At 35.1% G+C, this 23,480-nt stretch overlaps 1 protein-coding gene across 4 annotated transcripts in view; it reads right to left on the bottom strand.

Annotated features, from left to right (window-relative positions):
* The window catches only part of ASXL2 (ASXL transcriptional regulator 2), a 114,668-nt gene that overhangs the window by 12,519 nt on the left and 78,669 nt on the right, over positions 1-23,480 (bottom strand). Inside the window, exons 1-8 of one of the 4 annotated variants that reach the window (XM_072938081.1) lie at positions 18,906-18,979; positions 18,706-18,821; positions 16,645-16,786; positions 15,724-15,867; positions 10,823-10,986; positions 6,872-6,968; positions 4,321-4,426; positions 1,719-2,433 (exon numbers count right to left, since the gene is read on the bottom strand). In XM_072938081.1, coding sequence (XP_072794182.1) covers positions 1,719-2,433; positions 4,321-4,426; positions 6,872-6,968; positions 10,823-10,981 — 1,077 coding nt within the window. In that variant the 5' untranslated portion in view covers positions 10,982-10,986; positions 15,724-15,867; positions 16,645-16,786; positions 18,706-18,821; positions 18,906-18,979. Of the gene's footprint in view, positions 1-1,718; positions 2,434-4,320; positions 4,427-6,871; positions 6,969-10,822; positions 10,987-15,723; positions 15,868-16,644; positions 16,787-18,705; positions 18,822-18,905; positions 18,980-23,480 lie in introns of those variants that run through there. The other 3 variants (XM_015242131.3, XM_072938079.1, XM_072938080.1) reach the window with 3 other exon arrangements.

Genomic DNA, 23,480 nt, shown 5'->3' with positions numbered 1-23,480 from the left:
AAAATTCAACAATTTTAACTTATTGAAAAGCTCTGCCCTGGTACACCAAAGGAATCAGATTCTTTCTGTTACAAACGTATACTGAATGGAAAATATACAATGTCTGAGTTTTACATCTCTCGCTATGCATATATATGCACATTTTATACTATAGATATGCATATATATAGGACATGTGCATGTAATTTTTATACACATATACATATACCATTTGTAATAAAATTCAAATTTTTTCTATTTAAGTTTTGTTTAAAAGATTCTGTTCTGTTATGAATTATGTTGAACTTTGTCTAAGAAAGCAGGATTTTGAGATAGGGTCTACGGTAAGAGAGTTACTAATGCAATTTGTTTTTTAGAAAGTCTTTTTTAGAGAAATGAGGAAGGAGAAGTTTAAAAAAAAGGAAAAAAGTTAAGTAACATTAACGTGGTCATAGTGGATTTAAGTTTTCAGTGTAGAGCCTCTTTGGATTAGCAGGAAGCAGATGGATGAGGAAACAGAAATGACGGTTCTCACCAAGTGTCATTTATATAAAGTAAAACCTTAACTGTAACTCAGCTTTCAGGTCAGGTCTGGAGATAAGCTGACATGCAGTAGAGAAAGGTTTCTAATATTTTTAAAAGATGAATAATAAAAGTGACTATCTTAAAAATCAAAATCTCTGGCAAAGCCTGATAGTATATGTTGCATATGTTAATGGTAGAAAAATGGAGGGGGGGGGAGAGAAATTCCTGAGTGTTGAAACCACACATCTTAAAATTAAAAAGTAACAGAGAACATCATACTATTAGTAATAAGAAGCAAAATGAGAAAGAAGAGTCTCAGTGTACGAAACAGGTCAAATTCTAGCAACTGTTTCCAAGGGATGTTTCCAGGCAGAACTTAAATGTTAAATAAAAAAGGGAAAAAAAGTACTTCTATTTGGCTTATTTTTCTACTTATATCCTAATGTGAATGAAAAATACCCAGTGCCTGGGCTCATAGTAGACACAATAGTATTAATAAATACTACTAATAAAATGCATTAATAAATTAATACTATTTATTAAATGAAGAATGAACTGCAAACTGGTATTAGGCACAGCCCAGGTATATACTAAGATAATGACACTGCTATAGAAATTTAAAAGTTCTGACATGCAGCAATATAAGGCTAGAACATAAACTAATCACACATCCTAAGCAAGAGTTTCCTTCTTACTAAAAGTCCTTCAAGTAACCAGTGGTGACTCATGGCAGCCACAAACATTTCCTTTAAAAGGATGGAACAAAAAAGGTAGTTCTAGAGCCTCAGAACATCAAATCAGTTATGGCACTAAGAAAAGACCAAGGTACACTTAAATATGGCTCTTGGAACAATAAGATCTCTTAACCACACCAATGACCTTTTCATGTTTCTTACTATACTTATTTTGTCACATGAGATTTTCATAACTGTATTAAAATACAAGAGTAGCCAGCAGAGGGGTGAGCGGAGGTGGATTACATTAGCTATCCAGGTACCTTGCTTATTCAAACACCAACAGAGTACAGATCTGTAAGAAAGCAGTTCTAAATCCCTGTTTAATTTTACTCATATATGACCACAGTTACATGAATATCAAATATATACAACTGCTTCTGCATTCAGAAAAACCACAAACACGTGAAATTTAGTAGGGACGACCAAAAACTTAGTGTTGAGACCATCTCTCTTTTTCAATTCTTCCCACTCTCTTACCTTGAGAGGAGGTACTTTCCGGCCCTGGATCCTGTCCCCTCTACTGAGAAAGGGCTGCGGGGAGACTGGAAATGGCTGCTGGTGCTGGCGATTCTCAGTGACACGTGGCCTTTTCTCCCAGCCTGCAGGGACCTCTTCTTGGGTGAGAGAAGACTTCCTCTTGAGGCTTTCTGGGCTGTGATCAGCCAGACTTGATGGAGGCTCTTTCACAGTGGTCTCCTGCGGACCTGCTTCTACTACGGGCTTCATGACTGTTTTTTCCACCCCAGGACTCTTGGGTTTGCTTGGAGATGTACTTAAAGCTTCTTGGCTTTCATTTTTGTTATAATTTGAAGTTGTAGTGAGATGATTCTCTTTTTCAGACTCCTGTTCAGCAGAAGCAACTGGCTTCTGCTCCAAGAGAGCCTCATCCTTTGGGCACTTGGTGGGAGGAATACTGATAAGCTCATTTGTGTTGGTAGCTGAGGAAAGTAGGGGTTCTGTGGGTTTGGAGTTTGGCTGCATCTTATCTTGGCTTTCATGCTCTTCGTTTCTGACTGGTGATGGCATTTGCAGTACTTCTTTAGACTCTAACTGGGGAATTACTGGGACTATACTGACAGGAGAGCCCTCTGAAGGAAGCATGGATTTTGGTTGCTCAGCTGGGATTTTCTTTACTTTGGGATTGCTGGGTGAGGCCATCAATTTCTTTGAATCTTCAAGGCTCAAGCCAGAGCTAAAAGGCAGAAGACAGAAATATTGTAGTTGAGAAATGGCCCCTGCTATTAAAGGCATTATGAGATAATGGTATATGGCAATGCCTAGCAGAACCCCTGACACTTAGTAGGTAGTCTTCATATATTATCTTCACTATTACTATTATTAGTGAAGGGTCTGGAGCCAGAGTGCCTAGATTCAACTCCTAGCTGTGATACCTACTAACCATGTGATACTAAGTGACTAGCCTTCTCTACGTCAGTTTCTTTAACTGTACACTGAGGCTAATCACTTCACAGTGCTGCTCTGATGAATAACTAAGTTAATGCATGTAAAGTACTCAGAACAGTACCTAGTACATAATAAAAGCTCAATATAATGTTAATTATTATTATTACTTCTGCTTACAAAGGGGCTACACTGTCTAGAGGCATGTATCACAGACTACCCACAGAGAAGTAAAAGAAGACAAAGACCATGCATTCTGGGATTGTGTGTCTGGACTGTGATCAACTCTGCCCTGCAGTGCCTGTAGAGAGGCTGGCCCAAGAAATCTAAGGGGCCCCAAGGAGACAACAGGAGAGTTGTCGGTCGGTGTTCTCAGGAGGTTGGAAATCAGAACTCTTGAGTTTAGGGAAAGCATGTTTAAATTTCACTTGGCATAGCTCTAAAATTCTGAGATTAAGTGCCTCTGAGTTATCCTAAGAGTGAAGGCCAATTGGGACTTCCATAATGTGGCCTGGCTAAGAGCCAGGCTACCCTGTAGTGGTTACTACAGACTTCTCCTAGTATCTTAGAATACTGTATAACAAGCAAAAACAAGACTGCTCTTTTTGGAGACTTCAAATAATCAGTACTGTGCCCCTGAGATGGAATAGCTATGGACAAAACTGGATAGTAATCAAATATAGTCCTTCAAAAAAGCTGGCAAAAAGTAATAGAAAAACCCAACAACTGCCATAATGCTCCATCTGCTTAATAAGGAAGGAATGAACAATATTCAATGGAATAATTACTACCTGTAATAATAGTCTAAATGTATTCACCATCATTTCTATAGAAGAGCTCAAAGCTCATACCAAGAAGGTAGAAAATCAGTGTATGGGGGTCTCCATCTCAGTAAGAACCACTCTCGAAACGACCATGAAGGAGATCAATGAACACTACTCGGAGATAAGGAAAGAGCCATTAGTTCTCAAGCGGTGGTTACAGAGTCTCCTTAAAGGCTGCCATTAGGTAGACATAAGGAAGGAAGTGAGAATAACAAATAAGACTCTGGGTGTTCAATTCTACTTCGAACAGTACAGCTCCACTATCATCTGTTTACGTGTCTCCTTTTAAGATTTCAGTAAAGTTTTTTTGTCAGATTAAAAAAAAAAAAACCAACTTAGACTACAGCCCCTTGCAAAAAGAGTTTGTATCTTGATTTAGCTATGCATATCTCCCAGAGTGCCTTCTTCGGAGGAAGGGCCGTTTGATTACATGTTGGGTATGATGGACCGTATTACAGGATTCCTAGGATTGCTCAGTGATTCTAGATAAGATACCCTATTGTGGGATAATTGACTACTATAAAAATGTACAGAACTTCAGTATTCTTCTAAATTATAAAGTTACTGGAAGAAAAGCCAATCTATTCAAAGAAAGGGACTCATTCAAGACAATTAAATCTTGATTTTTTTTTTTAAAGAAACCATACCACCCACAATGGGAATGTGTCAAGAGTCAAGGATTATGAGGAGTCCTGTTCCGTGCATCTAAGATTCGTAAGAAGAAAAAATTTCCTTAATATAAAATAACTGATGTAAAAAATGGAAGGAAACGGTAAACTAGATTTTCCGGAAAGGTAAACAGACCACATGTATAGGAATTAACATTTGGTTTACAGAACCTGTCTTGATATTACCTCTGACCATAGTAGCTTTCAAAGAATTGTTCTTTCCACGGCTCTACTTTCTTCTCCTTCTCAATCTCTTGTCGAATTCTCACCTGCATCTCAGGTGTAAACTCACCTGTAATGTATCCCCCCAGAAGAAAAAAAAAGATATTCAATAGAAATATGCTATTTGCAACTTTTTACTGTTTGTAAACATGAATGAATCCTGCAGGAGTCCTTATACTACCATGTGAAAGTAACAGAAATTTCCCCAAATTCCTCACTCACTTAAGGAAGAACTACCTAAGCTCCATCAGGTGAAATAGAAATACTTGCATACCATTTCATGTAGTTTGCAGCACTCAGCTGAGGTTAACTGCGGCCTTTCCTCTGGGCTTTCCTTGTAGCACCTCCCTCCTGCTCCAAGCATCATATTCAACACAGATTTGTTTTATCAATAACCTTGAGTCTGTTCATTTCTTTTCCACTGGAAAAACAGCTATGTGCTTTCAGTAAACAATGCCACTGGATATTTTATTATTTAAAAGTTCTGTTTACCCAAGGCAACTTATATTTTAGGCCTTTTAGCTCTAAGTGAATAATGAACAGCTATGCTCTTGCTTAAAGGCATTTGAGGTTCCAGTAAAAAGGTAGGGAGTTATTTCGGAGTTGTCAATTTTATAACTGTTCCAGAAATTGTACCAGTCTAGTGCCCTGGTAATAAGATACTCAATACGCCAAAGACCCAGCTGCTCTGAATATGCCATTTATTTTCCTTTACTAGCAACCACCTCAATCCTTCTCACTCCATCAGCAGAAAAGAGTGAATGTGCTTCATAGGCCATCTTCAAACCTGTGGCTCAGATAGGCTGTTCCTTTTATTCTCTAATACCCAGGACATCAGAGATTACGAGGTAGAAATGGTAGATTTGAAGTTTAAGACCTCCTGCGGATAAGACAAGGGAAAGGAAAAGTGTGGCTATCACAGTCCTGGGCATAGGAGTGGGAGAAAAGGAATTTGGCTGTCAGAATCCAACCCAGAACTTCTGCTCTTTGGTTGAGTCTTCTGTGCATGATAGAATGAGGAATAAACAATACTAAACGCTGTTCACCTGTGTACAAAGTTCCTGCTGCTCATAAAATATGATCGCATGACTATAGCTATAGCAGTCACTAGTCATATGCAAAAAAGAAAAGTTAACACTGACAACAATCAAGGTTTCACTGTTGATAATAACTACTTTAAAAAGCTGGGAGACAGGAGGCATAAATCCAAATTATCCTTAAAGAAAGGTACTGGTAACAGGTATGTTTTAAAGAGCTTATGTGATTTTGATTCTTTCAGAAAAAGGGAGTCTCTCTGCTGAAGGAAATCTTTAAGAAAGATTGAAAGGTCAAAAGTAATCAGCAAGAGATGACCTTCTACACAGAATTTGCCCTAAAAAGAAAAACAGGAAGGGAAAAATCATCAATTACAATGAAAAATATAGATATTAATTAGCTGGTTAATTAACTCTAATTGTCAGTGATCTAATAAAAAGTCAGCAATGAACAGTATCCCTTAAATAGCCCTTCTTAAAAATGTATTTATCTCAAAGGTTCTCACACTTGTTTTCACAAGCTATTCCTTGGTAAAACTTCATATGGCTTTTCAAATGTTACTCTGTATTCCATGTGTACTGAAAAACAAACATAATATTTGAAATAAAAATAATACAGTCAGTGATTTTAATAATGGCTGAATACTGGTATCATTTGGGGGAAATTAAAAAAAAAAAAAAGAACACTGAAGCTCAGGGAAAGTAAAATCATTGAGAGTGGGGTCTGGGAGTCAATACTTTTAAAAATACCACAATTGATTATAATGAGCAGTCAGGGTTAAGAAATGCTGATAGCAACTGATGCTACACGCTGGACAAATGCCACTAATCACTCAATTTGTTATGCTTTATAATTTACCCTCAGTGAATCTGTTAGGTCAGCACTGAAAACATGGCATACATGGCAGATCAGTGAAATTCTTGGTCACAATCTGTATTTATTAAAATGTTCTTACTGCCACTGAAATGTACACTTCAAATGGGTGAATTTTACAGTATGTGAAACAGTTCTTAATATAGCAGTTTTTGAAAAAAATGTTCTTAGTGACTCTTTTTACTGTTAGTTTGAGACTGGGCAGTAAGAAGTTATCTCACTGCTTTCCAAACCATGATTCACAGCACCATAAAATAACTCTAATTCTATATATTCTGCTTATTAAAATTTCAGTTCCTAGGCATTAAGCTAGAATTAATGATCACTCTTTAGGAATAGGGTCTAGAAGTCAGTACTTTATAAGTTTCCCAGGTGACTTTAAATCCTTAAGAGAACACGTTGCTGGACTCCATCTGGAGCTAAACCTAGTCACATGCTCTAGATAAAAGTCTAGCAATGTGCTCCACATTGAATAGCTAGTTCTAGCCTACAAAACATCCTGTCCTTTATCTTCCAAAACTGGGCAAATACCCACTGAGGTGCAGGGGTGCCAACATGCTGTCCAAGTGCATACACATCCTAGGTGACATGTGAAGCTGACACTTACCTTCTGAAAGTCTTTCCTTCCAGCCTTGTGCTGCTGAAGTGAAGAACTCATTGTTAAGGGCTGAGCCATTTAACTTCATCAGACCATCTGGACCAACCTGGGTCAAAGAATAAGCCACAGAAAGCTTAGACAGAAAGCCAAATGTATCATGTGGAATTTGACTTTCCTGTCTTTTTAGAAAACAATGTATGTACATTAAATTTTATTAGAAACATGACTATATCATACCATGCTGCTTATTACGGATACTTCTATTTTATAATGTAATATTATTTCTTTCTAAAATTTTTTTTATTCTTTACCTCTCCTCCCTTCCTTGCCTTTCAATTTCATTCCCCATTGATTAATTATTCTCAAAGAGTCATCTGCAAATAAATATACAGGTAAGAGGTTTTTTTCTGAGAGGTTCATTATTTGTTTTATAAAACTGTGACCAAGTTACATACATTATTCTGAAACTTACTTTTTTCTCACATAATAACAATGTGGAAGTCTCTCCAAGTCAACTGGCATAGCTTTAACTTCTGTATAATAGCTGTGGACTGTTTTATTGTATAAATGTCCCTCAATTCATTTACCAGTTTCCTAACCATAATACACTTTGTTTTCAGTGTTTTCCCATAATCAACAAAGCTGCAATAAGCATTCCAGTAAAGATGAATATACTAGGTGCTTGTATTTCTCTGGGATAGGTTCTGAAAGCAAAGAAATATTTGTGTGTATGTAATTAAAGATTGTTAGATTATTTTCCAAAAAGGCTAAAACAATTCACATTCCTACTAGAAATATATGAGCATACTCTTTTCCCTGTGACCAAGAGATGTTAACATGCGATTTAATTGTTGGCTATTAATGGGTGTGAGATGATAAAAAAAATTTCCTTCATCCCGACTACGAGAGTTTTGTGTATCCTTTTGCATGTTTATTGAATACTCAGATTTGCCTACTGAAATGCCAATTTCATTTGCTCATTTTTCTTTGAGGCTGCTTATTTTTAACTATCTTGTAAAAATCTTTGCATGTTATACATAGTGAAGTTGTTATATAATTTAAAAATATTTCCCCCAATCTATCTGTCTACTGACTTGATTTGTGATGTCTTGACAAAAAGTTTTAAGATTCTTCTTTGCACTACAATTTTGGATTGCCTATCTTGGTTTAAAACCATAAGATCTTATTTAAGGATCTAAAACACAAGGTCTAAAAAAACTTAGGTGAAAAAACTTACTAAAGTTGCTATTCTCCTCAAAGTTAATATCTAGATTCCTACCAGAATCCCTATGCAGACTTTTCATTAATAAAATATTAAAGTTCATATGGAAAAAAAATTAATACGGAAAACTGAGAGGGGGGAATTGCCTTTCCAATTATTAAACATACTACACAAAGCCACTGCAATGAAAATTATTATTATTAGCATTAGTGAACAAGAAACTAGTGAAAGAGGAGAGAGTGCCTATAAATACATACTGCATATAAATGAAAAGAATGCGTAACAAAGATGGTATTACAAATTGCAAAAAGACAGTTATAAAAATATGTAGTGCTGGAACAACTGGCTATCTAGTCAGTAGAAAATAAAGCTGAACCACAATTTCAGAGCAATATAAAAATATTCTAGATGGATTAAAAACCTAAGTATAAGTTTTAAGTCACAATTTTTTGAAGAAAATTTAGGTAACTATTTGGACATCCTAGGGATTCAAGGAATCCCTAAGGACTTCAACTCACTTTACTTTCTAAATCTATCTGGGCCAACATTATTTCCCCCAGGCTCTAGAGCAGAAATTGGTAAACTTTTCCATTAAGGGATGACTACAAATATTTTAGGCTTTGCAGGCCATATGGTCTCTGTTGCAACTACTCAACTCTGCCATTGTAGCATGAAAGTAGGTATAAGCAATATGCGAACTAATGGGACTCACTGTACGCCAATAAAACTTTATTTACAAAAACAGACAGTGGGCTGAAATTGGTCTGTGGGCTATAGTTTGCTGACTGCTGACTTGTACTTATAGATTTGGCAGAGGAGTAACAGGCTTCCCTATGAGAACAGGTCATCCAACCTCTCCTTGAATATTCCTGTGCTCAGCAAGTTACTTCAAAATGAGTCAATCCATTCTACAATTTAATAGCTCCAATTGTTTAAAAAAAAAGTTATTTTAACCCCAAATCGGCTTTTTGGAGAAACAAAGAAGTTTACCTCTTCCATAGACAGAGCTTCAAATAAATCTGAACAGAGGTGTCTTAATCCATGCCTCTCCCTTATTCCCTTCTCTGGTCTAAATAATGTTTTTCCATTGTTCATTGTTGGGTACATACACTCCAATATTGTTTCATGCTAGTAATAACCAGAATTTTTGATAAACTCCAAATTTCATCTGATAATGGAGTAGAATTTCACTAATAAACTCCATACTCCCTATACATAAGGGCAGTATTTCTCAGATACTGTGTTCCCACCATAGGAACTGAAAAAGACAGGCGAGTAACCTTACAGGACCGCACTCAATGGAAAGCTGGGTAAGCTCCAAGGCCCTTTTTAATTCCAAAATTACACGTGGCAATCCTCCTTCTAAGAGAGGATGAAGGCCAGTAGTCAAGACAGTTCTGAGAAACTTGCACTAGAGTTCTACGGACAGACCCTCCGTTAGGTCCTGTGTATTATTCCCAACCTAAAAACTTGAGTCTTTAAAAGAGGTGTGAGCAATCCCTAGCAAGAAGAGACATTCTCTAAAAATTCTGCCAAAACCTGTCTCCTAACTTGTTTCAAACCAAAACTGGGCATCCCCAAAGCTGTAATTTCTCCCGAAGTATGAAGGTGAGGAGAACAGTAACTGGGAAGGATCAGTTTTACTTACTTCTTTGTCCCTACTGCTGGTAGGATACTTGACTTCTTTGGACTCCCCAGAAATGGAAGCTGATCTGCTTTTACATGTGCTAATTCACAGCAAAATGAAATTGGTATCAATACAGCCCAGTAGAAAGATGATTTTCAGAATGACAAAGATTTAGTTTTGACTGTATAGTCAATTAACTGTAATGATTTGTATAACTTACTTGCACTCCATTAATCTTACTATAAACTAGGAAATAGATCTAGTTTTCTCATTGTAAATCAGGGAAAGCAACTCCCTTTCATCTTGTTTTTATAATGACTAGAAAAAAGGAGGAGAGCCTAACAAATTACTTAGAACACAGTAGGTATTTAGAAATGATCATAATTTAAAAAGTCTCAGAATCGAACAAATCTTACAAAACCATGATGATCTTATCTTCCTTTTGCAGAGGAGGAAACAGAAGATCAAAAAGGAGGGGTGACATGCCAGTCACTCTCTCTCTGATGGAAGCCTAAGTCTCGGACCTTTACTTTACTTCTGACCAACCTAAACTACTCCAGTCCCTGCCCAAACTCTTCTAAACCTTTCATATTTTGTCAAGCTCCCTTTTTCTTTAATGAGTATAACTTATATTGGATTTTTAAAGTTATTATTAAAGCAACGAGTGTTTGTTTTAGAAAAATTTAACAAAAGAATAAAAAATAATTAATATTCCTAACCCTTTCAAAAAAATCCATTCAAAAAACCCTGTTTAATTTCTTAATTAACTGTTAATTTAAAGAATTAAATTAACAAATTAACCTCCTGAACTGTATTCTATGGATGTCTACACCCTAATACAATAACTAGACAAATTTTATATAATTTTTATAATTTACCATAATCCTGACATTCAGATAAGAGGGTTCTTTCCCTTTATAAAGCCTTACAGGGCCAACCTATTAAGAACACTTACCAAAAAAATATTATTTCTTGTCTAATATCTTTGATGCCACTTCTTTACAGGTATACATAAAAAGCCACTTTAAAAGTCTAAGTAGTTCTAAAGGTGATCATTGAAGGAAGCTGCAGCAGAGTTATAAAACTGCTAACGTGCCTGAAGTTAACGTACCTGTCGATCCACCTCTGGAAGTAGTAAAAGCAGTCGCTGTTGGCAGTCTCCAGGAAGGACTGAAAAGGTGTGTTTGTTGATCAGTGCTCGTAGGTTTGTATTAACCAGAATGGAGTCTGGTGTCTCAACATCAATTTCAGCACATTTAGTCCTCTTCATCTGCCCTATAAAAATACGGAGAAGAATCACTCGAGCCTCCTTCACACTCCTGTTTCTATCTAAACTATACCTTGCTCTGCAGTGCAAAAAACCCACAATTCTAAGTACTTTAAAATATCACACTGTGAAGAAGGTAATACCTAATGTTCTTAGAAATTTCTTCCAAGATGAAACAAAGTAAGTTTTATTCATTCATAAAGGGTAAAATATAATTTATCTTCTCTGCAAAAATGGAATAAGGTCTGTAAAAGTGAACCTTTTGCCATACTGAAAGTGCATTTTACTTTTGAGACTCGATAATTTCTCAAATTGAACTGAGGAAGTTTATAATAAATGCCACAAACACAGAATGACTAAAAAATAAAAAAATTCAAATCTCTCTATAAATCATACTGAGGCCCTTTTTCTCTTCCCATGAGAATTATTTTTATCAATTTTAATTTGCATTAGCTAAAAATGTCATGATTGAATAGCTTAGCAGTTACAGGAAATCTATTCACAATTAGGAGGTTTCAGTCTTTCAAAACAATGATGGATTTGAGTATACAAAGGTTAAAATATAAATGGAAAAAAAATTCTAAATAGAAGGCTAATTTGGAAAAATATTTCCAAGCCATGAGAAAAGGTTACTATTCTTGATATTTTATTAAAAGTGCATTTATAAATCAATATAAAAAAGACAAATATCACCAAGAGAAAAATGAGCAAAAGGAATTAATAGGCAACTCACAGTTGACTAACCATAAACAGATGCTAAGGTATTAATACTTAAAGAAATGCCAGTTAGACCAATGAAGATCTTTTGGTCTAACAAATGGCAAATATTGCAATACAGTGATGGGACTATGCAGGGAAAAAGCAAAACCACTTTCGAATACTGCTGGTGGGGCTGAGATCAGTATAATCTTATTAGAAGAAAACTTAACAATATACAGCAACATTTTAAGGTACATAGGAATCTAGGACACATAAACTCTACAATTAGGAATACTTGAAAAAAGCTACACAATCCAGGATGTAACGTCTGGCTCCTGCCACAAGCAAAAGGAATATCCCTGGATACAAAAGTATTTCCCTTAACTGAGGCCCACAGGATTCCTACATTTTAGAATCTAGCACTGCCTAACAAAGATTAGCCCAACAAACCAGAAGGTATGCCACTATGACAGGGTCAACAGCAATCAGAAATAAAAGATTTAGACCTAGAAGTACTGCTACCACTGAAAATGTCACATATATAGAATACAAAATAGCTATGTATAAACTGATTAAAGAAAAAAAGAATGTAACTGTAAAGATGAGAATAAAATAATCAGTAATGAACACAAAGACTTTGAAAAAAATAAATGGGATTTCTACAAAAAATAGGATATAAATTGTTGAAATCAGATACTATGAGTGGATTAAAGAGGAGGGAGTTATGGCCAAACAATTTATCCAGAATATAGGAAAGACAGGTAAGATAGACTATTTTGAGAGTTTTAGCAGAAACATGAATAACAGAATGAGACGGTCTAATAAGTGCTTGATTGGAGACCCAGAAAGAAAAAAATAAGAGAATGGAAAAAAAAAAAAGGCAGTATTTAAATAATCTGCAGCAGTACATTTACCAGAACTGATGAAAACCACAAACCTAAAGATCTAGAAGCGTATCATATTCAAAGCAGGATAAAAAGAAACCCATGCTTAGACACAGCTTAGTAAACTGCCCATGAAAGACCAAGAAATAGCTTGAAAGCATCCATAGGAAGGGAAAGATTTCTTTAAAAGGAACAAAATAACAGCAAGCTTCTTAACAAAGGAATCCAGAACAAATGGATAACTATAAAATGTTGAGAAAAAATAACCATGAATCTATAATGGTATATATACTAAATTCTCCTTCAAGGATGAACATGAAACAAGGACATTTACAGAAAGAAAAAAAATTGAGGGTGTTTACTGCCAAGAGACATGCTCTAAATTAAGTTCTCAAAAAACTGTACTACAGGAAGGAAAATCACTGCAAAAGGCTGGGGTGGAATATAATGAAGAAAGACAGACATGAAGATGAATCTACATCATCACTGTTTGCATAAAACAGTAGTATTCTGGTGCCTGGATTGTGAGATTAAAACAACGAACAGACATGTCAGATACTATTATTTAAGTCCAGACAGAAAAGATCAGTGCTAAATTGTTATAGAGTACTCCCACTGTTCTGGAGGAAAATCAAGATGGTTACTTTTTGCTAAGTGAATAAATTTTAAAAGTTCTCACCTTGAGGGAAAAAAAAAATTGTAACTACGTGAGGTGATGAATGTTAACTGTGGTAATCATTTCACACTATATACATATATCATATCACCATGTGCACCTAGAACTAGCAGAACAGAAATAGAATGTATAACAAACTCAACAGAGAGAGAAAAGGACAATGAAGGAATTAAAATGGACAAATAGCAAAAAAGTTCAGCCAAGCCTCCCCAATTTTTTTATTCATTAAAAAAAAAAAAGGAAGCAAGAAAAATGAAATCAGGACAAAGATCAACAGAAAAAAATAAGACTGTAGAAAAAAAAGTCCAAGTAGATTAATAACTACAATAAATGTAAATGAATAAAAAGCTCACCAAAGAGAGATTTACATATTGGATTAAAAATAAATAAAATTCAGCCAGCTATATGCTGTGTAAAGAAATATCTAATGTACGTGAACCACAAAAATGAAAAAAAGGAAAAATATACAGGCAAAAACTAACCATAGGAAAACTGGCGTACCTCTATTAATACCAAACAAAAGATACCTTACGTAAAAAACTTAATCAGTGATTGATAAGGTAAATTAAAAAAAGGTTCAACCCACTAGGAAGATTTTAAACATGAAAATGTCTAATAATAAAGGATCTTCAAAATATGTGGAATAAAAACTGTTAACTTTGTACAGATAATTTACCACCCCAAATAGACTCAAACAAGACTTTTACAAAGGACTTGTCTGAAAATATTAATTCTATTTTCATACTTAATAGTTTAGAAGGGTCTGGACTATATAAATGAATACAGAGTAACCTTCTTTCAGAATCTTGCTGGCATTGCTGCACTGTCTTATAGCTTCTACGTTGCTGCTGAGATGCCTGCCATCCCAAGTCTTGAATCTTTACAGGTGAAGTATTTTTTTTCTCTTTGGAGGCTTTTTTGGGTTCTTCTATTATACTGGATGTTTTAAAATTTCAAAAGAGTGTGCCATGGAATAGGTTTCTTTATGTTCACATTTCTTTAGGTACTTTTGGTCTGGAATCTGGGGCTTTCAATTCTACAGAATTTTCTTATATTATTTCTGTTATCATTTATCTCCCTTTCAATTTCTGTTCTTTCTTTCTGATGGTCCTACTATTTAAGACACTGGACAGCCTAGACTGATGTTTCCAATTTCTTACCTTCTCTTTCCTTTTGAATCGCTCCTTTGACCTACGTTCTGGGAAATTCCTTCACTTTTAAGTATTTCTATTATAATTTTTTATTTCTGCTATCACATTATTTAATATCATGGAACTCTTTCTGATTTTTAAAACAGTATTGTTCTTTCATGGATGCAAAACCATCTTTTATTTCTTCCTGTGGAGATCATAGTTTTTAAAGCCATTACTTTAAAGTTTTCTCATTGAATTGTCTGTTTCTTCTGAGTCTGTATTTCAGATTCTGTCTCTCATGGTGGGAGGTTTTCTTCAAAGGTGATCATTAGTGATCACAAGTAAAAGAGAAGCACTAAAAAGGCTGACTGGGAATTTTGGGTACATGGGTGTGTCCTAGAGACTGGTCAGTTTCCACAGAAGTGTGATCAAGATGATCTCTGTTTAGTTGGGAACCTATAAATTTGTCTGAAGATTTTTTTCTGAAGCTATTCAACTTCTTTAGGTACCAATTCCCCATCTTCTACCAGAGCATAGGTGGGGAGGAGGAACAAAGTAGTGGAGGTAGAAAGAAGTACGCCTTACTGCTAACATTCCGGAGGCCAAGCGAGCAGGAGGATCACTAGCTGTATTTGTATTTTATTTGATTCCCCTGATTCCGCTCTCTTGCCTCATTATCTGTCCTCAGCGATGTGTGGTATCTCTGAATTTGAAGTCTGTATGGTTTAACTTTACCTCAAACTAAACCTCCTGTTTCCTGCTAGGCTGAGGCGCCAAACTGCTTCCTATTAACTTTCAAAGAAGGTTCTTTTCAACCCTATGCCTCACCCTTCTATAGTAGGACACACGATATCTCCAATTCTTAAAGTTTTCTGATGCTCTTCAGCCTTAGCTGGCATCTGCTCCTCAGCTCTGTGAAAGACCTACCCAGTTGTCATCTTTCAAAATTTGTTGATATTGCCTGTCCATCTGGTGTCTCCTTGTTTTCTTCACCCTTATGGGTTTAATTTTTTGTATTTCCATATTCTCATTTTAGTAGGATTTCAGAGGGAGCAGGAAAAAGGTTTGCCATGTTTAATCATAAGCCCTTCTACACCCATCTGTACACAGCTAGAGATAAAATGTAAATAATGCTAGATAGAGAAATCTCTTGTCAGAAGAGAAATAAACCACAAAATGGCTCATAATAGATCTTATTCTGAATTGAAGTTGGATAAGGGCAAGGTAGGAAGAACATGAAAATATTCAAGAGCTCAAAGGTGAACAGAAGTAGCAATTAAAGCAAGCAGTTGATGAATTTCAAATGTAGAGCTGACAAAGCATGACAATTCAAGTCTTTGTAAATTAACTTACGTGTGTGGAGCCTGTCAGACCTCTGGAATGACTTTTTCCCCAGGCCTAGCAAAGGATTTTCTACTTTAACTGAAGAAGAAAAGCTAGAGTTTGAGTTCTGAGGGCTGCTTGACTGTCCATCAGATTGCTTTCCTTCCCATACTGCTAGGGGAAGAAAATATACAAAAGACTGGTGACACCAAGGTCATAGATAGAAACTAATCAATCAAACAAATGAACAATTAAATCATTTAACACTAACTAAAAAAAGTTATGCATGACACAATGTGACCCCTCCCCATATAAGTTTTGAGTCTGAGAATTAAGAGTCAAAAAGTAAAATAAAATCTCGTCCCTTCTCCCAGCACATTATTTGCTTCTAGTGGCAAATTTCCTTCCTATCAAAAAGGCAAAGTTCTGCAAGACAAAGTTTAAATCTGGCAAACTCATAATCAGCTGGCATCAAAGTGAATTGTGTAATAAAATACAATGTCTACATCTAGACCAGCTTAGGTTAAAAACAAGCTAGAACAAAAAATCCAAAGGCCTGTGGATATGTCCAATGAAAACTCTAAGGCAGCATGTATTCTTAGGAAAACCTTTTATTTTTAAAGGAAAGAAGTGGTGGAGAGTTCAGCCTGAGTATCAGCTTTATGAAGTTACTAATTACAGGCTTCCAAATATTATTAAGTTAGATAAAGCGGAAGTTAGTCATTGATCTCACTCTAATATGCAAATCCCAGTGATGTATTTTTAAACGACTGCAAGATTGCATTGCATAAATTTCCCTGTTTACTCTAGACTTATATTGATGATTCAGTGGTACAAGAATTATGTAAATACATACAGTAATTTAAAAACAAATGATACAGTACACAAATTTGGTATATACAAAAATCTGGAAGAAGAAACCTCCACGGAAAAGACACGTAGTCTGCCTACCAGGTTTGGCAGGTAGAGAGTCACTGGACGCTTTGACAGTCTTCAGAGAGAGGTGCTGGCTGGAGGGGAGGGACACGCTTGGCCTGCATTGCTGCTGCTGCTGCTGCTGCTGCTGCTTCTTCTGCTGTTGCTGTTTTAGAGCCTATAAAGAGAAAACTGACTGTAAGAAACAAAACAAATCAGGTTTTAGTGATAAATAAATGACTTCTTTCTAAGTCATGAGGAGCATGCTGATTATCCAATTTCTTTAAACTCTATCAAAGTAGACAAAAACTGAATTAAACCAATTAAACACACGGCATTAACGACCCTTAAGAGTTTGGATATTTTTTGCCAATGTTCTCCTTTATATAAATGTGAAAATTCTTCATTAACTTTTTTTTAGAACTTAAAAATCACCAGTAAAGCACGGACTTCTCATTCTTGTAGTAGCAGAAAATTAGATCTTTTCAGTCATTCTATCACTCAGTCTTGTTCCCCAATCCTCAGAGGTAACCACAATCATCAATTAATTTTTCCTTATTGAGCTTTTTTTTACTTACATTATGTGTGTGTATATATATATATACATTCATGTTTCTATTAAAACATACTATTGTTTTGTGGGTATCTATGTTTTTATGAATGGTATCACGCCATACATGTTAACACAATTTAATTTCAGTGATTCAATATTATAGTGTGGTGATGTTTCCATGTCTATACATACAAAACAACTTCATTACAAAGTAAACTTTTAATCTTGTATAATTATTTAGCATAGGGATACACCATTGTTTATTATGAAGTTTCATATATACATATATATGTTATATATATGTATACACACACACGGTTACTTGCAAGTTTTGCTATTACAAACTTTAATGCAAACATTTTTCTGTGTGCATATCTGTATATATGAATACATACATTTTTCTAAGATAAGTTCCCAAATATTTAACTGCTCAGTCCTGGGATATGTGCATTTAAAATTTTAGTAAATTTTAATGAATATCACAAAATTTCTCTCCAAAATAGCTATAATAATTCATATTCCACCAGCAAACTACGAGTAGGCATTTTCCCACATACTTGCCAATGCTTGGTATCATAATTAAGCTCTAATTTATATACCAATCTGAAGATAAAAGTAGTCTGCATCCTTAATTATTAGTCAAATTTAAATTTATGGGTAATTTGCATATCAACAAAATTGAAAGCTAGTTCTCTGAAAAACCCAGTAAAATAAACTGTCAGCAAGTACCATTGGGAAAAAATAAGATAATGTGATAAACTAAGGAACAAAAGAGAAACATAAATACTATGTACAACTTTATACCAACATTTGAAAAATATTTGAAATGGACCATTTTTAAAGAAAAATAAATTCCCCAAATTGGCTCAAAAAGCAAAAATTCAAGAGACCAGTAGTAGTATATGAAACTGAAATGCTAGGAAAACAATTTTAAATGGTAAGACTTATAGAAATTATTTTTTCCGTGAAAGTTCTATAATTTTCCCAAAAATCTAGAAAAATAGAGCTACACAACCTATTTTATGATGCTAAGAATAATCTTAACCCCAAAATTGTACAACGATGGTACAAAAAAATAACAAAATCAAGCTAAAATCTGGAAAAAAAAACAAACCTATAACATATTAAAAAGTATGTAACAAACATATAGGGTTTATTCCTGAGAGCTAAGTATAGATTAACATTATAAAGTCCAGCCATGGAATTCTGTGTATTAGTTGATTTAAAGAGAAAGGCTACCTGATCATCTCAATAAACGCTGAAGAAAACCAAACTGAAAAATTCAATACCTATTCATAATTAAACATACACACAACCCTCCTAGCAAACTGGAAACTAATGAGGAACTTTTCAAATATGACAGAACATCTACCATAAATCTGTAACACAGACATGCACAGATTATTAAACACAAGTTGGGAAACTGGACAAAATTTCTCCTTAAAAGGACTTAACATCCTTTCAAGAAATTTTCATTGATTGCCAGAAATGTGCATTTTTAAGGTAGTAGATTATACTTCTGATACACAGAATAGCATCATTACCTGCTTTAGTGCCTTCTTGCTGTGCTTCTGTGATGGTGAAATGACTTTACCTGCTGGAATGGTGGGTGATGGGCAGCCTGACTGGGGAGAGGACGGCTGTGACAGTCTAGACGATACTAGGGAGGGAAAAATGACAACGAAAAGTTTTGTTATCAGAGTTGATATCAAGCACCATTCCTTCCCCAATCATAAGCTGCTACCTGTATTAAGAACTGTGACCAAACACTTTTGGAAAGGATCTTCTCTTTGGAGTTCTACTGCAAACAGCCTCCCTTTTCAGTTTATTTCCTCAGAAAGCTCTAGTGAAGGATGATAGGACGGGGAAGGGATGGGTGTTAGTATTCATTACTTTTCATTCTTTAATTTTTCAATAGAATTGATCGAAGAAGCAGGAAGCAGAATATAAACTATGAGTCATCAAGTGAGATAAAGCTTGGAAAAGATTCTAGAGCCTGTTGGACAGTATGTATGTTCTCAAGGTAAGTCTAATACTAACATGACACAGTGGAAGAGCCCTAGACTGACAGTGGATCCCAGTTTTCCCTGTCTTCAAAATAAAGGCAATGAGGTCATTCCACCTCAGAAACTCTACCACAGGTTTAATTCTTATATTCATCTCTTACATCAATAGTTATAGGTCCACCAGCGTAAAAGGGTGCATTAGGATTTCTCAAACGGAATCAATGTAGGTTTGCAAAGGGTGTAACCACTCTCTACTTCATCACTAGCTGTTTTATATGTCATCAGAGCTTAGTCAAACCTTAGTCATACGTGAATGAGGGTTTTCCCTTCAAGAGCCTACACATCTTATAAAAATTCCCATTAGGTCTTTATGTTCTATAAAGTTTGACAATGTATTATTTATGATAAGAGATCAAGAAATTGCTGATACAGATCCCTTAATAATAAAAATAATAATCACTACTGCTAGTGAAGACTCTTGAAAAGTCCGTGTACACTAATGCCTTCTCCTTTCATAGTAGCTGGACTGAAAAGGCCTGGACAGCAAAAATGGCATTTTGCAGTATGGTTAACAAGCTTTAAGATATCATATAAAGTTTGCAGGTAGAAGGCTACTTGACATGAAAATGTAGAAACGTGGTTCATTGGAATATACAAATTTTGGAATACAGCATTTCAATGGACACTTAGATGTTCTAAGAAAGGAATGCACAGTAGGTAACATTTATGGAGGACAACTGTAGACAATATTAAGAAGGTGACCTATCACTTAACCTCAGCTTTTTATCCCAACCCCTATAATACAGTTTATATATGGGAAAGGACAGACATACAATAGTGTGGCATTAAAAAAAAAGGTTTCATCATAACATACAAAAATGGAGCTGGATAATTCTTGAGATGGTTGAGCAACAAAAAGAAATCATATCCTTGGTACACTTAGATGCTGACCCATTTTTTAAAATAACAGCTTTACTGGGATATAATTTACATACCATACAATTTGCCTAAAGTGTAAAATTCAATGGCTTTTTAATATATTTGCAAAGTTGTGCAAACATCATCACAATCAATTTTCATCACCCACTGAAAAACCCTGTACTGGTTAGCTGTCACTTCTCTTTCCTCTCACCCATTCCCCTAGTCCTAGGCAATCACTAATCTACCTTTTGTCTCTATGCATTTGCCTGTTCCAGACATCTCATATAAATGTAATCATACAATATGTGCTCTTTTGTGACAGGCTTTTTTCACTTAGCATGTTTTAAAGATTTATGTATTTTACAGCATGTACCAATTCTTTATCCCTTTTTAATCATCAAATAATATTCTATTATATGCATATGCCACATTTTTTAATTCACTAGTTGATGGACATTTGGGTTGTTTACTCTTCTTGGCCATTATGAAAAATAATATGAACACTCATTAGAAGGATTTTGTGTTGGACATATGTTTTCAATTCTCCTGGGTTCACATCTAAAAGTGAAATTGCTGGGTTTTGCACTAACTCCAAGTTTAAACTTTTTGAGGAACAACTAAATTGATTTCCAAGATGGCTGCACCATTTTTACAATTCCACCAGAAATGAATAGGGTTCTAATTTCTCCACAACCATGTCAACATTTGCTATTATCTGTCTTTTTTATATGACCAATGTTTTTTAAAGGGATATTATGAAAATAAAGTTAAAAACTATTAATATTTAACTATGTTTACTTTCTTCTTAATTATTTGCAGAAATCTGAGAATATACATTTCCTCCCCTGCTCTAAATACTGTCTGAAAACAAATATAAAACAAACCAAAATGACCTCATTATAGAAGATAAGAATTCTACTTTGCAGCCTAGAAAAGAGACAATAAAGCTATATGTAATTACCAGAGCAAACTGAAATGCTTCCGTTTAAGGCAAAAGCCCTTTCTAGCAAATGAAACCACAAATGAATCTCAAAGCCAATTGAAATAAATCAAGAAAATTCTAAGACCCACCAATGAGGAAGATCTCCCAGAAATGACAACCTTAAGTACTGGTCTCATAATTTCTATGCAACTTAAACTTTGCTCTAACTTCCAAATATTAAAGGTTCACAATGACAGACAGCAAACAAGATTTTAATACATGCTGAGAAACTCATCTCTTGTCATTTCTTTTAGTATCTACATTGTCTTCAAGACACAATTTTATTAGAGAAACCAGGAATTACATCGTCTATGTGCCTAATGCTGTGCTAGGTTCAGCTGAACAGAATTTCATTGACTTCTTATAACTACCCTCTAAGGTGGGTACAACTTCTCTTTCTACCCCACCCAATCTCCTCTAATTCTACCCTCTGAGATAACTAAATAATACAGTTGGGTAGGCTCTTTACTGACATTTTTCTATGCAAATAAAATTATGAAAAGATTTTCAGAGACATATATTTATACATAAATATTAAATATACATATTTGCATATTGTGATATTATCTAAACTTTATATACCTGAAAATTTAATTAGCCTGTCAAAGGACATAGCTAGTAAGGAGCACAACCAAAATTTGAACTTGGTAAATTTTCAGAGTAAGTACTTGTAGTGGGCTGAGTAGTGGCCCCCAAAAGTCATGTTCATGTCCTAGTCCCCAGAACCTGGGTATGTTGCTTTATTTGGAAAGGGAGTCTTGGCAGATGTAGTTAAGGATCTTGAGATGAGAAGATCATCCTAGATTACCCCAGGGGGTCTTAATTTAATGATAAGTGTCCTTAGACACAAGACAGACACAGAGAAGGCCACGTGAAGACAGAGGCAGAGACTGGAGGATGTGGTCACAAGGCAAATATGTCAGCAACCACCAGAAGCTAGAAAATACAAAGAACAGATTTCTCCCCAGAGCCTGTGTAGGGAGTATGGCCCTGCTGACACCCTGACTTCAGACTTCTGGCCTCTAGAACTGTGAGAAAATAGATAAATTTCTGTTGTTTTAAGGTAGCCAGTTTGTGGTAATTTGCTACAGCAGCCTCAGAAAACTAATACAGCACTTAAATCAGATTTTTTTAAGTATCATTATCAACTCATAATAGGTGTCTACATATTTGAAATGTTTGAATCAAAGCAATTATTACAAATTTGGCACTCAAACTGTCCCCTTTGTGGGTAGCGGGAGCTCCTTCAAGCTGTAAACCATCTTTGGGACACGGTCCCAGTAATGCTCCCTTGCTATTTGGCACAGAAAGAGAGTCCTAAGCAAATCTTGCATAATTTTTTTTGCCCACACTTGGATCACCCACTTATCCACGGAGCCCTGATATTTTTTAATTTAAAATGATATTAAAAGACCATGCACTGCACACTAGGGGTGCTTAATGCTACTCGGTTACCACTGGTTCTAAAACTTCTCAACGATCTGAACAAGAAAAGCAGCTTTTTTGAAGAAGAAAGTTAAATAAATTCATGCACAGACACTAAATAGGAGTTTACGATTATAGGAGTGTCATTTCACTTCTCAGAATTTGTATTTCTATCATTTTTCTTCTTCCCAGCTAACCTGGTTTCTAATAGTATTACTGTAATTATTAATTTGTTTTCTATTATAGATCTGATTTCATATACAATTTCAATATAATTACTGAAGGCAGTTTAAGATTTGTGTCTGGTCTCCTACACCTAAAATATATTCCAAAGCAACTTATCTATGTCATTATGCCACAAACTTGACATATACTTGAGTTTGCTTTAAGTTGTATATTTCTAGAAAGTACTTTTTTTTTTTAATGGAGATACTGGGGATTGAACCCAGGACTTCGTGCATGCTAATCATGTGCTCTACCACTGAGCTAGTACCCCATTCCCTCCCAAAAGGACATTTTAAGTATTTAGTTGTTTTAATTATGCAAAGCTATAAAAAGAAGTTACTTTGGTATAAGTCTAGCTCCCTCCCCTGTCTGCACCACTTTATTACTTCCTTTCCCTTATAGGAAGTCATTTATATTACTTTTCAGCCTTCTATTGCTTTTTATTTGTATTTTTGTTTTGGTGAAAACATAGTATATATATATTTTTTAATATGTTTAATCATTTCTTTAAACAAAAAAAATCATGTATTCAATTGTCCAGCACCTTTATTCTTTAAATATAATTAATATATCCTGGGGAACAGAACATAGGGATCTTCTACATTCCTTTCAATAGCTACATAAAATTCCACTTTGCAGATGTACCATAATTTCTTCAACTGGACTCTGATGAGCATTTTAGTTACTTCTACTATTTTGCTCTTATCATTGCAGTATTTTAACCAGTGGTTTCTAAGGTGCTGTACCAAGAACACCACCA

Source organism: Vicugna pacos, chromosome 15, assembly GCF_048564905.1.
Source record: "Vicugna pacos chromosome 15, VicPac4, whole genome shotgun sequence".
In the NCBI taxonomy this organism is placed as follows: Eukaryota; Metazoa; Chordata; class Mammalia; order Artiodactyla; family Camelidae; genus Vicugna; species Vicugna pacos.
Note: the sequence above shows the minus strand (reverse complement) of the source record. Positions and strands in the feature narration are given on the sequence as shown.